Source organism: Danio rerio, chromosome 19 (assembly GCF_052040795.2).
Source record: "Danio rerio strain M-AB ecotype USA chromosome 19, GRCz13ab, whole genome shotgun sequence".
NCBI lineage: Eukaryota > Metazoa > Chordata > Actinopteri > Cypriniformes > Danionidae > Danio > Danio rerio.
The window spans coordinates 26,207,501-26,221,918 of record NC_141039.2 but is presented as its reverse complement, the minus strand read 5'-3'; the positions used below and the strand labels follow the sequence as shown (position 1 = coordinate 26,221,918).

General features: G+C 36.5%; 1 protein-coding gene across 1 annotated transcript; it reads left to right on the top strand.

Annotated features, from left to right (window-relative positions):
* Positions 1 to 1,629: 1,629 nt before the first annotated feature.
* Positions 1,630 to 3,643, top strand: zgc:64022. Its single transcript, NM_200365.1, is given in 4 exon segments — positions 1,630 to 1,772; positions 1,863 to 1,916; positions 2,011 to 2,087; positions 2,434 to 3,643. Coding segments are annotated over 4 exon segments (663 nt in total). The 5' UTR covers positions 1,630 to 1,657; the 3' UTR covers positions 2,851 to 3,643.
* The last annotated feature ends 10,775 nt before the right edge of the window (positions 3,644 to 14,418 follow it).

The following is a 14,418-nucleotide window of genomic DNA, read 5'->3' as shown; positions in this document are numbered from 1 at the left end:
GTGCGATATAAGCAGCTATATAATTTTATTAACATTAATATGGTTTTCTTATATTTAACCCTTAGTTGTTGCTTGCACATAATATGACCATGCAGCTTAACTGTTTTCCATATAGGTAGTAAGTACTTTAAATGTTAAATATATTATTATACATTTTAGTCATCTGTGCTATAACATGGTTCATTAATTAAAACAATTGTCTAATATTTGTATTATATTACTATTAAAGTGGGATTTTATTATTTTTTTTTCAAATAAAGAAAGGTTTTCAATTTCACTTTAATTTATTTTTCTTGTAGTTATGCTCGTTTGAATTTAGTTTTTGTATGGAAGTGCCATCTTATGATGTAGCCACCAGAGGGAGCAGAGTAACAGTGTTGAAAAAAAAAGATTTCAATATTGAGGATCTATCAGTATCATAGACTCATAGATAATGTGTGTGCGTGAGAAAATAACTTCACATGTTTGAACATATACTTTATGTAATTAATATATGCATACACTTTTTCGATCATTTTAATATCTAAGCAGTTGTCGATTCTGGCCACGTGGCGTCGCTCTAATAGCAGAATATGAAGATGAGAAGTTTTTGCAGATGAAAAATGGCAGCATTCGTATTATAATATCATAATTTAATGGCAAGAGTTGTGTCCTTTAGTTCAAAAATGCAAGGGCCTTTTGCACCTAACGGTATAAGGTAAGCTAGGGAATTACATCCAATTGTCATGCATTTGCCATGGCAGATCAAGTGTTGTAGTGCTAATGTAATGAAGCGGCGATTAGTTGCTAAACACGCATTTGCAATTCATAGCCCTTCGGTGGATTTGTGTCATGTCTTGACATGAGCCAGCTGCTTGCTGTACAGCGTACTGTACTGAGATGTGGTACACTTTGAGAATAGTAATAATAATGTTATGACAATTGTGTAATTGCCATATAGTACAATATTAAGTAAAAGTATGCTTAAAAATGAATAGCAGCTAAATGGATATCTTAATATAAACGTCTAAAAAGATGGAAACTTTTACAATAAAAAACGGCTCTGAATAACATTTGTTTTCTTAATAAATAAATCGAATATTACATTTTACGTAAATGCATAGGTGTAATGTCATTTAGAGCATTTTCTGTTGTTTATTTTATGTTATATCGTTGCATAAAATAGCTAACAAAAGAGGTGCCGTTTCAAACATGTTTATGTTCATATTAAACACAATATCTATATATATTTACTTTAGGGAAACAGTCAAATTTTTTTTAAGTTCAACAAATAAATACTATATTTGAATATTCGAAGAAATAATATTAATATTAAATAAGACCTTTAAACATCACGCATTTTACTGCAGCCTACATATAATAAATCCAGGTAAATCTGAAAAAGAAATCTCTCTTTTTTTTAGTTGTGTGTAGTATTCCTGACCTTCCAGATTATGGTTTATGTAAATTAAATATTTAACTTCTAAAACTTCCTGTGCCTTGAGAAAAAAATTATTCATCGAGTTAAACGCAATAGACGCTTTTCATTCTGATTGGTCAGCCCGCATGAAGCCCCGCCTAGGAGCCTATATAACGGCGCCGTTCGGATGCGCTTCTCTAGATTCAACACCTGCTTACTGTTGGACTTAACTGACAGTATTTACTAACCTACCCACCAATGGTTGTTCAAGTGAAATCACGCAATCGCTACAGCAGCAAAACCATGGAAGGCAACCAGCAGAAAGTGGAAGCTAACATTTTGTTACTTGGAGCTGAAAACGTTGGAAAGTCTGGTAAGTTGTGCTGCAGCCTTATCTAATAATGTCTTAATTCATTTATACTGTGAATTAGATGACTAATGATATGTTGTTTTTCCATTACAGCTCTCACTGTGCGTTTCCTAACAAGAAGGTTCATAGGAGAATATGGAGATATAGGTAAGCAGGTTATTTATTATCACTTAAGATACTTTAACTTGCGATGCAATGAAATAGAACTAGTTTGACTCAACAGGTTTCTTTTCATTCACAGAATCAATATACAGCCACACTGACAAGATCGACGGCCGTGAGATTTGCTTCAACATATGGGACTCGCTTTGCCCACAGGTAAGCAACTTTTTTGCACATTTAGAAATAAAATCAATGCCTAAACATGTTTTTCATGCTGGTATTGACAAATTTAAAATTAATTATCTTCTAGTATGTTTTAGCCTACAGTTATTATCACTTGTCATATAGGCTACATATATACACGTGTCTCATAAATATCTGTATCTTAAAACTGACCAACAGAGAAAAATAAAGAATTATGTTGTAATTATTGGGAAAGTTGTAGGCTATGCTAATAGACAATTACTAAAAATTGAACATCTGCTGGTACCTAATTTATCTTTACTAGCAACAACTGGAGTACAGAAGTGAATTAAGTTAACAAATCATTGTGTTGTTTCAGAATGCCGAAGAGTCCGGATACATCAGTGACAGGCAGTTGCAGTGGGCAGACGGCTATATCCTTGTTTACAGCATCTGTGACCGTGCCAGCTTCAATGTGGTCCGGCAACAAGTACAGTGCATACGACAAGCCAAGCAAAAACTGGCCAGCACAGCTCAAATCATCATAGTGGGGAATAAACGAGACCTCCAGCACCGCCGTACAGTGTCCAGTGAGGAGGGCCGGCTGCTGGCACTCTCAGCGGACTGTGGGTTTTTTGAGGTGTCCGCCGCCGAGACGTACCATGGTGTTTTGATGGTGTTTCATGAACTGTTCGAGCTCATTCGAGAAGCAAAAGCGCTCAAGAAGGGCACCGCAGGGTTCAAAGGTATCGTGAGGAGCATGTCTGCTGTATTTGGAAGGAAAAGGACTGAGTAGTTACATATTTCCTCCTCAAAGTGGTAGAAGAATCAGGGATAAGCCCTTTATGGAATCCATATTGGAACAAAGACTGATTATTTAACTCAAGTGGAGTTTTACAAGTTGACAATCTTGGGGGCCATTCACACAGCATTTTATCTGTGGTACTTTAACAAAATGGTCACATTTTTGTCCATTTTCTGCATATTAAACCATGAGCATCACGTTTAAGGCACCGGACATTCCAGTTCCATAATAATAAGTTTTTGAATGCAGATGATTTGTGTGAATGGTCCTTTATTCCTGAATGTTCTAAGAATGTTCAGTTTAGATTGAAGTATAGAAACTCGCTGTTTAATATACATTTTAAACTATCTGATCACTCTTTCTACAATTGTAAGTTTTACCGTAGCTAATAAGTGCAATTGTTAGCTGAATCCATCTTAGTCCCTATGCAATTGAATCAGACACATTTCAAAATGCGGCCTCTAACATAAATTGTGACAGTGTAGCATTTCTCAGTGAAAATTAGGTCATTTTGCATATGTATTATGGTCTGTTAAACTGATAAAAGCATGTTTTTAGTTATGTAAACATCAAGTAATTTACTGGATTGTTGCATTTCCAAATTATGCTCATATTTGCCTCGGTTGTTTATTAAATTTACATAGTATAATGTATTTATACAAGTCTTAACTGTTTCATTTGATGCATTGGTAATAACTGTCAAACCCAGATTGTTGTGTGTGTATATATAGCAAGTGCAAAACTGTTATGTTATTGTTTTATAATAAAACATGAAAGATTTGAATTTCAGTGTTGATGTTTTACTTGCAATAAAATGTGCAGTTCTGTTAAATATGGATGCAATGATACATCTAAACATGTATAAATACCTGAAATGCAGGCTTCAGGATTTGTGCATTAGTTCAGGGATATTCTCACATCTAATAGATCTAACTTTGGAACAGTTCAGACCACAGGCAAATGCATAATTAATAGACAATGTACAAAAACCACACACAAATTTCAGATGTTACTGGATTTACTGGTATCCACAAAGCTGGCAAGCAAATATCTCTTCAAGTTGACCATGATTGGTGGATGTATTTAAGGGTAAGTTTACACAACAGTAAAAGCTGAATACAAACATTTTCAAAGCAATTCCCTTTCACACTGGTCCATAAAAATGACTAATGGCACCCTATTATGCATGCAAGGCCAATAGTTGGCATTAGGTCTGGGTAATTATTCTAAGATGGTTTTCATGTGCATTTTTATTAGTAAAGCTGGTTCTGAACCTCCAGTACATTTTCAGATTGAGCAGCATTTACTACACAGAGTCGTAGTTCACTGACAAAGTTTGAGTTTACAATTGAAATCAATTTATTTGAACGATAATGACATGGAGATCATCATTTTCTGTTAAGGACAGCTAGCATTGCTTGTAAATGAGCTACAGCTCTGTGTGCTACATCTAATAGCATTACTGTAAACTCACTCCATAACCTTAGTCGGATGTTTGAAATAAATCCTTCTGTAAGATGATTCCACAGTAGTATGATTATTGGTCAGGTTGAATAAGTGACAGTAGTTAAATCTTCTGTTTATTCACTGTTTTTCTGTTTTTTTCTGTTCTTCTGGACTTCATCATGTTTGGAGTTTCTGAGCGAGATTGTCCTCTGTTCTTAAAAGGAAACTAATTGTTGAACACAAAACCCTGCTTCCCTGACAGGATGATTTCAATCAATCAACCAGCCCTAGTCGGCAATGTCATATATTATTCTGAGAAGCACAAGCATAGGCTGCGTCCAAAATCACATACATCCCATATAGTATGATAAAACCAGTATTTCAGCAGAGTAGTATGTTCGAATAATCGCAAAACAGTATTTGAGAAGTACCTGAATGACCTACTTCCGGCGGGATTCTGAAGTGCACATCCAATACATGATATGATATCCCATGATGCACAGCAAGAGAATTAATGAATGGGAGTGAAGCGATGCGACTGACACAGGTACTTCACATAATCATGACAAAATGGCGGATGTAGTACATCCAAGTTTCTTTCATACTACTCACAATTAAAGTGTATAGTATGCACTTTTCTGATGACCAAGTAGTACATCCAAACTCAAATGTAGTACCTATTGAGTAGTAGGCAATTTCAACCCAGCTATAGTCATTTATATCTCCCATTGTTGCATTGGTTGTCAATATTTACACAGGCCTGTTTATTGAACATGTAACGCACACACACACACAGACACACACACACACACACACACACACACACACACACACACACACACTCACACACACACACACACAAAATCTGCTTTCTCGTTTGTTGGAAAAAGCAAGAACAAAGCGCACATTCAGAAGTGGTAAAAAAGTAAATATAACCAGTGTTGGGGAGTAACTAGTTACATGTAATTGCGTTACATAAATTAATTACAAAATAAAAGTAACAGTAATTTGTTACAGTTACTGAGAAAAATGTGTAATTAAATGACAGTTACTTGTGAAAATGTTAAAGATTACAAATGGGGTTACATCTAAAAACTTTCTTTTTAAAATTTGGGATATGTTGAATAATATTAATCTGTTGCTTTGCCTGTTTTTGACATGCACAATGCCTTCTGCTAAGGCCATTTATTAAAGCGGTGCTATTCTGATGCTTTTGATTTGCAGCGTATCCACAGGCATAAATCCCGGGGGGAACATGTCCTTGGTCTCAATGCTTGAAAATGATTTAGTTGAAAATGTCCATTAGAAACTTACAAGTAAACAAAAAGTAATCAAATGTAATTAGTTACTTTACTTTTATAAAGTAATCGAAAAGTGGTGTAATTAATTTTCTATTAAATTATGAGATTCAAATATTGCATTTTAGTTTCTTTTTAAGCAACTCTTTTTTTTTTTGCTGGATTAGCTTGTTTGATTGTCACACTTTTTGATGTACCAAAAACATTTTCTAAAGATTTAGAATAAAGAAATATGAAGGCTACTTATTTAAGGCTACTTCATGATAATATCACTAGGGGGGAAATAGCGGTCTGTTTTAAATGTAAAATTGTGGCCTATTCTAATTTATCAGGCAAAAAACAAACTGGCCAGCACATTCAACTTTCCTCAGTCTCAGAATTTGACTATAATAATAATAATGTAAAGCTTCTCGATGTTTCTAGCTTTTCTTGTACATTTGAAAATTCACGGATAACAACAATAGCCAAATAAGAATTAAAATGGGTGCTTTTGGTGCTTCACAACTTTTTTAGGTCTTTTTTTTTTCAGAAATAGGGTCCAAGATTTGGAACAAAAGTTACTTATTAAATGTTTTCTCTTTTGCAATAATACAGTGAAAGTTTACTTGCACCACATTCCGCTTGGTCTTAAAGCCTTTTTCGGTGGGTTATTCTAATAACTTATGGTGGCATAATAAGTCTAAAATAGGACAAATGAGCTTATGTATGGGACAAATTCTGTACCTTCGTCAGTGGGGGTAAACGATGATGCCATTCATATGTATAGTACACGTTCAGTCTATGGACATGCACAAGCAGTTAATGGCATCCTAATTGTTTCTATTCACTGCGCTGTCATATAATGTATATGTGCACAGGCGAAAAGTGCTTCTTTACAAAGAGACATTGCATACAACTGTCCTGACATGCATAATACAGCATATTTAGTCAGTTCACACATCGCCATTAATAGGGGTTGCTGATGATACGGTGTTGTTGTTTATATGCAAAAAAAAAAAAAGATTTTTCTGTTTCTTTGTAAAATTGTCTGTCAACCGAAGCTTGAATTTATGCAATACTGATCAAATGTGTGCGATTTTCTCACTTTTCAAGTTTCATTTGACATATTTTAAAAGACCACTATTTCAGTATTACAAAAGTATCTCTTTTTATCCATAAAAGATGTCAGTCGTACATTACTGTATGGATCATTTTGAGGGATCTAAACAAAAACAACGCTCCTAACATATTTCCTGGTTTACATTTTTAATTTCTATAGCTTCCGAGAATCCAAAAAGCTCCACATATTGATAAATAATCATATGGCAGGTGTTTTAACAAGTTGCCTCTTGTTACAGATCTGAAATAGATTGACAGCAAGCAGGAAATTTTCATGGGCCAATGACATCAGTTTGAAATTATCTATATATCAAATCTTATGGTATTAACATATTATTAAAACATTGTTTTTTTAAAATTGGGAAAATGTATTTGACTTGTTTTCTTCACACTCATTGGTTCCTATCATACACCCGGTGCAATGCGGCGCAAGGCGCAATGCAATTGTTGTTTGCTAGTTTAAGCTCGACGCAAGAGCCATTTTGACGTTTTGCACCACGCTGTTTAAATAGCAAATGATTTGAGCTCATATGTGCGCCCATAGACGTTCTGGTCTAAAAAAAAGGAGGTGGGTTAAGGCACATTGCTGGCACATTGCTATTTTGAGGAACTAAAATTTACTGTTCAATAGACCAGCAGAGAGGAGGTCTAAAGTCCAGTGCAGAGCGCGTTAGTTGTGCGCCTCGCTTAAACATTGTTTATTACACACAGGATGTACAGCAATACGCAAATATCTTTGCAAATGAAAAAGAATTAGAGGATTAAAATATATATATAATTTTTTTTTCTACCCTGCATAAATATAAAAACCACAGCCTTCATGCCTTCTTCATCTCGGGGGGCTTTTTTAGTTTATTCATGATAATTTGCTTTTGTAAAATGTAATTATTATTAGCAGTATTAATTATTATATGCATATTTATATTTGTTTTATTAAAAACAAGCAACTGACTCTTAAAGGGAACGTGAGATGAGACTCAGATTGGTTTATTGTCAAAACACACCTTTAACTCATTAAGAGAATAAGCTCAACCCTGTTAGACCATGCACCATGGCGCAAAACAAGTTTTTCCGTCCTTAAAATAGCAAAAGTACGTCCCGACATGCCCTTATTGCTTTTGTGTCCTGCGCCTTGGATTTTGCCCCTGGATTGTCAAAATAGAGCCCATTAACTCTTAAATCCTAAACATAAAACACATCAATAAAGGCTCTTAAAGAAATTGTTCACCCTTAAATGAAAATTCTGTCATCATTTATTCAGCCTCCGTTTGTTCTGAACACATATGTTGAACGCAAAAGGAGGGCGGTGTGGTGGCATGGTGGCTAGCTATATTGCCTGACAGCACGAAGGTCGCTGGTTCGAGCCTGAGTCAGTTAGCATTTCTGGAGTTGGCATCTTCTCCCTGCGTTCACATTTTTTTCCCCATAGTCCTAAAACATGCGCTATTGGTGAATTGGGTAAGCTAAACTGTCCGTAGTGTATGTGTGTGAATAAGAGTGTTTGGGTGTTTCCAAGTACTGGGTTGCAGCTGGAAGGGCATCTGCTGGGTAAAACATATGCTGGATAAGTTGGCGATTCATCCTGCTGTGGCATCCCCTGATTTTTTTAGAGGAATCTTAAAGACTGGTGGCCATTAATTTTGCAGGCACTATGTAAAGATTTTTTCCCAATTATATTGTGTGCTTGCTTGTAAAGAAAAAAAAAGAATAAGCAAACTGGATATTTGAGGACAATGATTATTTGTAGTGTAATGCCAAAGTAAACATATGTATTATCTTATTTAGTAATAGTCTATATTTAGTGTATATTTCTAATATAGTGAAAAGACAAAGCTTGAGGTATATTCCATTAGAAATTATTGGCTTTAACATGCAACCACAGAAAATAAAAAAATGCCAAAAGATCATTCCATTCCACTAAAACCAAAACAATCTCCAGTAGGCTATCCATTTAAACCATTACAAATTTTATGAGGGTTTAAGTTTTTAGCAGATCATGCAGATGTGAGTATGTGAGTTTACTACGCAAGTAATTATAATAGTTTTATTCTTCAGTACAGAAAAGGCAGCAGAAACGGATGGAGAAGGACGAAGGGGCAGCTGGGTGTTTCTGACAGTGTCTCCCTCCAGCCAAGTGGGCGCTTTGCGGGGGAGTGAGTGAAACCATAAAGCTGTTGCTATGCGGAGCACAATAACCCTCGTCAGCGAGCAATGATTTCAGTGACGCAGACGTGTCTCCGCACACAGTGACACACCGGCCTGATTCCTCCTACAACCAGCATGTGAACGCTTTCGTTTACACACAAGCATAGACGCATGAATATTCAGTGTGCCATGGGGCATCGTTTTCTAGCATATTTCATTATTATGGCAGAGGCAACAATAAGAGGGTCTTTTTCTTAGGAAATGGTGGTGTTTTATGATATCATTTGAAAAGGTTACAGCTGTGATTTCAGCAAATTAGCCTATATTTTTCCACCTCAAGCACAAAATGCCAAAGCTGTACGTTTTGCTGTCATGTTTGGTTCCAAGAACAGGATTCTTCTTAAAGAAAGAAAGAAATAAAGAAAGAAAGAAAGAAAGAAAGAAAGAAAGAAAGAAAGAAAGAAAGAAAGAAAGAAAGAAAAAGAAATATGTTCACCTTGTTTTTAATATATAGAGCTCTTCGCTTTTTCTGCATTGTTTTTTTTAAGTCTTGTTTTTTTTTCAGAAATTCATCAAATACCCAATAATTACATGTGAAAGATGTTTGAAATCTTTGCAAATTTATTAAATATAAAAAAATCTGCTATAGACGCCCAAATATAATCCTGTATATGGACCTTCATCTTAAAATCTAAAATGTATCAACATATTTTCTATTATAAACACATTTAGAAATATTCTAAATTCATTTATATTGTAATTAATATTATTTAAAAAAAATGGTTATACATTTATTCATTCATTTTCTTTTCGGTTTAGTCCCTTTTTTACTCAGAGGATGCCCTTCCAGCCGCAACCCATCACTGGGAAACACTCATACACTCCCATTCACACACTTACACTACGGACAATTTAGCTTGCCCAATCCACCTATAGCGCATGTCTTTGGACTTTTGGGAAACTGGAGCACCCGGAGGAAACCAACATGGGTAGAACATGCAAACTCCTTACAGAAATGCCAACTGACCCAGCTGAGGTTCGAACCAGCTGCAACCTTCTTGCTCTGAGGCGACAGCGTTACTGTTTAGTATTGCTACAAGTTTAATATTGCTTTTCTGATTAGAGTATTTTCTTATTATTTTAACCAATTAATAATCACGTTTACATACATTTGTTTTCGAATTTAAAATTTAATATTAAAAAGTAATTCTGTTTATTTCAATCTAATTAATATTTTTATGAATTATTTTGTTTTAATAAATGTATAAAGAAGGTCGCTGGACCAGGAGGCCTATCTGTGTAAAGTTTGCATATTCACATCTGAGCCCTGCTTCTCAAGTTACACTCCACCGCTGGAGACTGAATGTTATGGAATGCATATTTTTTTAAATTCGCAAGACACAAAGAGCATTTTAAAAATAATATTCACATTAGGCCATTTTACTCTGAGTGTTTGGGAGATGTTTTTTTTTTAAAGTGATTACTTTAAAACGGTCAGCTTCTTCTGTTGTGATTTCCATTGGTTTGCATTGTGTGCTTCCACATTTGTCCAAAAAGTCTGATCACAACTCACCATGATATAAATTCCTGAGCTCTATAGGTGAATCGGATAAACCAGATTGGCCTTAGTGCATGAGAGTGTGAATTGGAGAGGGTGTGTGGGTGTTTCTTAGCACTGAGGGGTGTACACTCATTGCTGGATTGCAGATGGAAGGGTATATGTGGCAACCCCTGATAAAGCAGGGAATAATCTGAAGGAAAGTGAGTAAATCAATGAAGAATCAATACAGTTTAATGAATATTAGTAACTACAGCATAAGCAGTGACTTGCCCATAATTGAATGATTTTGCGGCTGCCTCCAGAAAGTGCATTTAAAATCCTTTAATGCCCAGCAAGTGTTGATGATTACATGTAATAGACAAGTTAAAACTAGTTTTGCTCTTTACAGTACAATATTTGAGCAAATTTCCATCAGTTATAATAGTATAGCTTACACTAACATGTATTAGCTTCCTCTTCACACTTATTTTTAAGCAAACATATTTGCCATCAAAATAGACCCAGCTCCAGTAACGGTCACTAAGTAGCTATGGTTATTTCTAATCTAGCACATTAATTTCAAACTGATCTAAACAGACTGAAACTAACTATTAAAGAGCCCATATTATGGGTTTTTGAAAATGCCCTTCCATGTAGTGTGTAACACAGCTCTAAGTGAAGTGAAATATCCAGCTGTATCTTAAATCTGTAAGTGTACAGTGTTTAAAACTGTTGATTCATCTATAAAAGAGTCGACTCATAGTGCTTTAAATGAGTCATCTTGATAACGAGTCATTAGGTGTTTCGCCATGACGTGACAACGAAACCAAGTAGTTGTGCGTCCAAACCCAGGAGATTTGAACCCTGCGGCCCCACCCTCTAACACACAAAAAGCCACACACACACACACACACACACACACACGCCGGTCAAATGAAGTTGCAAAATGCAGATGGATATTATTGAGTCTCTACCCAAAGATGAAACCTCTGCATTGTAGCCCAGCCTTGAGCAGTTCGAATGCTTCTGGAAACTACAAGCTACAAAGAATACTTCATTGGCAGTTTGTTAAAGGAAGGATCAGTAAAGACAACTGATGGACAATGTCAGAACTTGGATCTGTTTCTTCCTCCAATTCTCAAGTGTAAGTACGTGCGATTAAAGTTGTTGCCTTGTTTACTCTAGCTTGCAAATGTATTTAGTTGTGATTTGTTATTATTATTATTACTGCGTGTACTGTATCAGGTTAACTCGCTATAAAGCCACATTAAAAACGCGACGCATGCTGCTTTGTTTACGGACCTCCGTGAAGGAGGGTAATGTGTGTATGTGTCTGCGGTGTCCTCCTCCTCCTCCAAGGGTAATGTGTGTGTGTGTGTGTGTGTGCGTTGTCGTCCGAGGAGGGTTATGTGTGTGTGTGTGTGTGGTGTGTGTGTGCGTTGTCGTTCGAGGAGGAGGGCAATGTTTTTGTGTGTGTGTGTGTGTGTGTGTGTGTGTGTGTGTGTGTGTGTGTGTGTGTGTGTGTGTGTGTGTGTGTGTGTGTGTGTGTGTGAAAAGAGCAGAGTGTGACAAGCTAGGAGATCTCCTCGCCAGTTCTTGGGAGTTTTTGCTCAAAAAATAGTTAGTGGTCGGTATTTTCAAGTCCATTGTCTGTATTTATATTCACCCACTGGCAGCCAAAATCCACGCCTTACACTATGAAGCGTGTATGCACTCTGACTACTTTTATATTGTTAATTAACTGCTGGGCATTTTACTCAGTCTCGCGCTAAAGGCAGTCAGTGTCGCCCAATCGCAACAGACTGTCATTGGTCCAATCAGCGCAGATTAGCTTCACGCTAAGAAGAGGTTTGGGAACAAATGAATCACTGGACGATTCATACGGGAGTCGCTGGGATAATTAGGTAAAAATAAATGAAGATTACGAGATAATGAAAGTGTTTTTTGACCTTGCATGCATGTTAGACTGTTGTTGGAGACCCTTACAACCAAAACATGACCCTATTTCATGTATAATATGGGCTCTTTAAATGACTATATCCCACGAGTAGCAGTGCAATATGGCTGTATATCGCCACTGGTGGGAAGTGTACATTGACACGAGGCAACTGACATCAGAACAGCTGACACTGTTGCTACTTCACAATCGTCACTTTAAAGATAGTATTTGAATGATTTTCTAGTGTAATGTCTAAAGTGTTGACAAAAACAGGTGATTTTCCCCACAATTTTAAATTCTAAGGCTAAACGTCATTAAATGCCATCAGTCTACATAGATTTCCCAATGTTTCTCTGTTGCAATCGGGATATCACAATAATTAATCCTGAAAAAGCCAAAGCAGCGCCAACACTACCAGATTACTGTTGCGTTTGCGATAAGTAAAAATGCCAAACACATGCGGGCATTTCTTCTTTCTTTCTTTTTACAGAACTAGTCTTCAATAACGAAAACAGGAGACGCATTAGAAACAAACAGGTGGCCAAGCAAAAATTATCTTTGGGTTATACAAAGAGTGGCCAACACAATAACCATACATTCCTGATTTGTGAGTCCCATCTCACACTCAATAGACTACAACTACTATGGTATAAATACAACACAACAACATAAAACAGAGAGAGAGAGATCGACTTAGAAAGTCACTTACTAGTTTAATAATGATTCTGCTTTTCTCCTAAAGCCTGGTTTATACTTCTGCATCAAGTGACCGGCGTAACCCACGGCGCATGCAACGCGCGTAGCTGTGCATTTATACTTCTGCGCGCTGTCTATGTTGGTCTGCATTAACACTTTCAAATCGCTAGTTGGTAGTGAGGTGTAAATGTTCCTCTGTGACGAGTTTCTTCGCTGGTGTTTTGCTTTTCCTGAACGCTTCCTGAATGTACAAGTGGCTCGCTCGTTTTGAGGCAGGAACCGGCGGACGTGCAACAACTTTAACTATGAGGGCTTTAACTATAGGGCTATGCGTCAACGCCGTAGCATACGCGTGCATTTGACGCAGAAGTATAAATCGGCCTTAAGAGTTTATTATGCCTCTGTCGCCATCTTGTGGATAGACAATTTAACAGTATTTGCTCTGCTCATTGATAGGCTGATGGACGCTACATCTCCAAAATAGTGAGTGAATAGGCTGTACGAGCTCAGCCAATCAGATTCGAGAACCAGACAGAACTGCTGTATAAACAATTTTATTGCACACCATACAGCCAATCAGAATAAAAAAAATCAGCAGACAATGGAATAAACATAATTTTATTATGTATTACAGTTCCAACAAACTAATGCGCAAAGAAAATAAACCTCAATATAAATGGAACTGCTCTTTAGATCAAATAATATTCAAATTATTTGAATAATTTCTCCCAATTTCTTGTATCTTTTGAGCATTTTGTCATTTCTGTGTTAGCTTTTGCCATTTTACAGATAAAAAATCTTTCCCTCCCAAAAAAAAAAAAATAACCTCAATTCAAGGCCATGTCTGCATCCTTATTTGCCCTTATGTGAGATAACAACATCTCAAGGTCCTCAGCCATGGAGGCAGGAGAACAATGAAGATGTCTCTCCAGCCATATCAGTCTGTCTCTCTCTGCCTCTCTTTGTCCTTTTGCTGCTCTTCCTAATTTCGTTTGAAGAGATAAAGAGTGCCTTGGGGCATGTGGAGGTCTGCTACTTCAGTGTACGGTGTGTGAGGTGAGCGAGGGACAGCAGGCATTGTGGGAACAGACAGACTCTGAACGCAGCGTTCATGAGGGCACGTACAGATGAGGAACACAGAGTCGCTACATGTCAAGGGCTCTTCAGGAAGAAAGTGCATTTAAAATCAACAACTACTGTGTATGGAGAGATTTATCTGAGAACAATCCATTCTGATCGTCTTCATAGATGCTATCTGAATGAACATGATTACATCTTCGCTAAGATATAAAAAAATATAATATACACATGATTTATATAAAATGTTTCAAACTTGCCTGATCATGTCTGAAAATGACACAATAAGAGAAAATTATGGACTGTGCACTGAAATATAC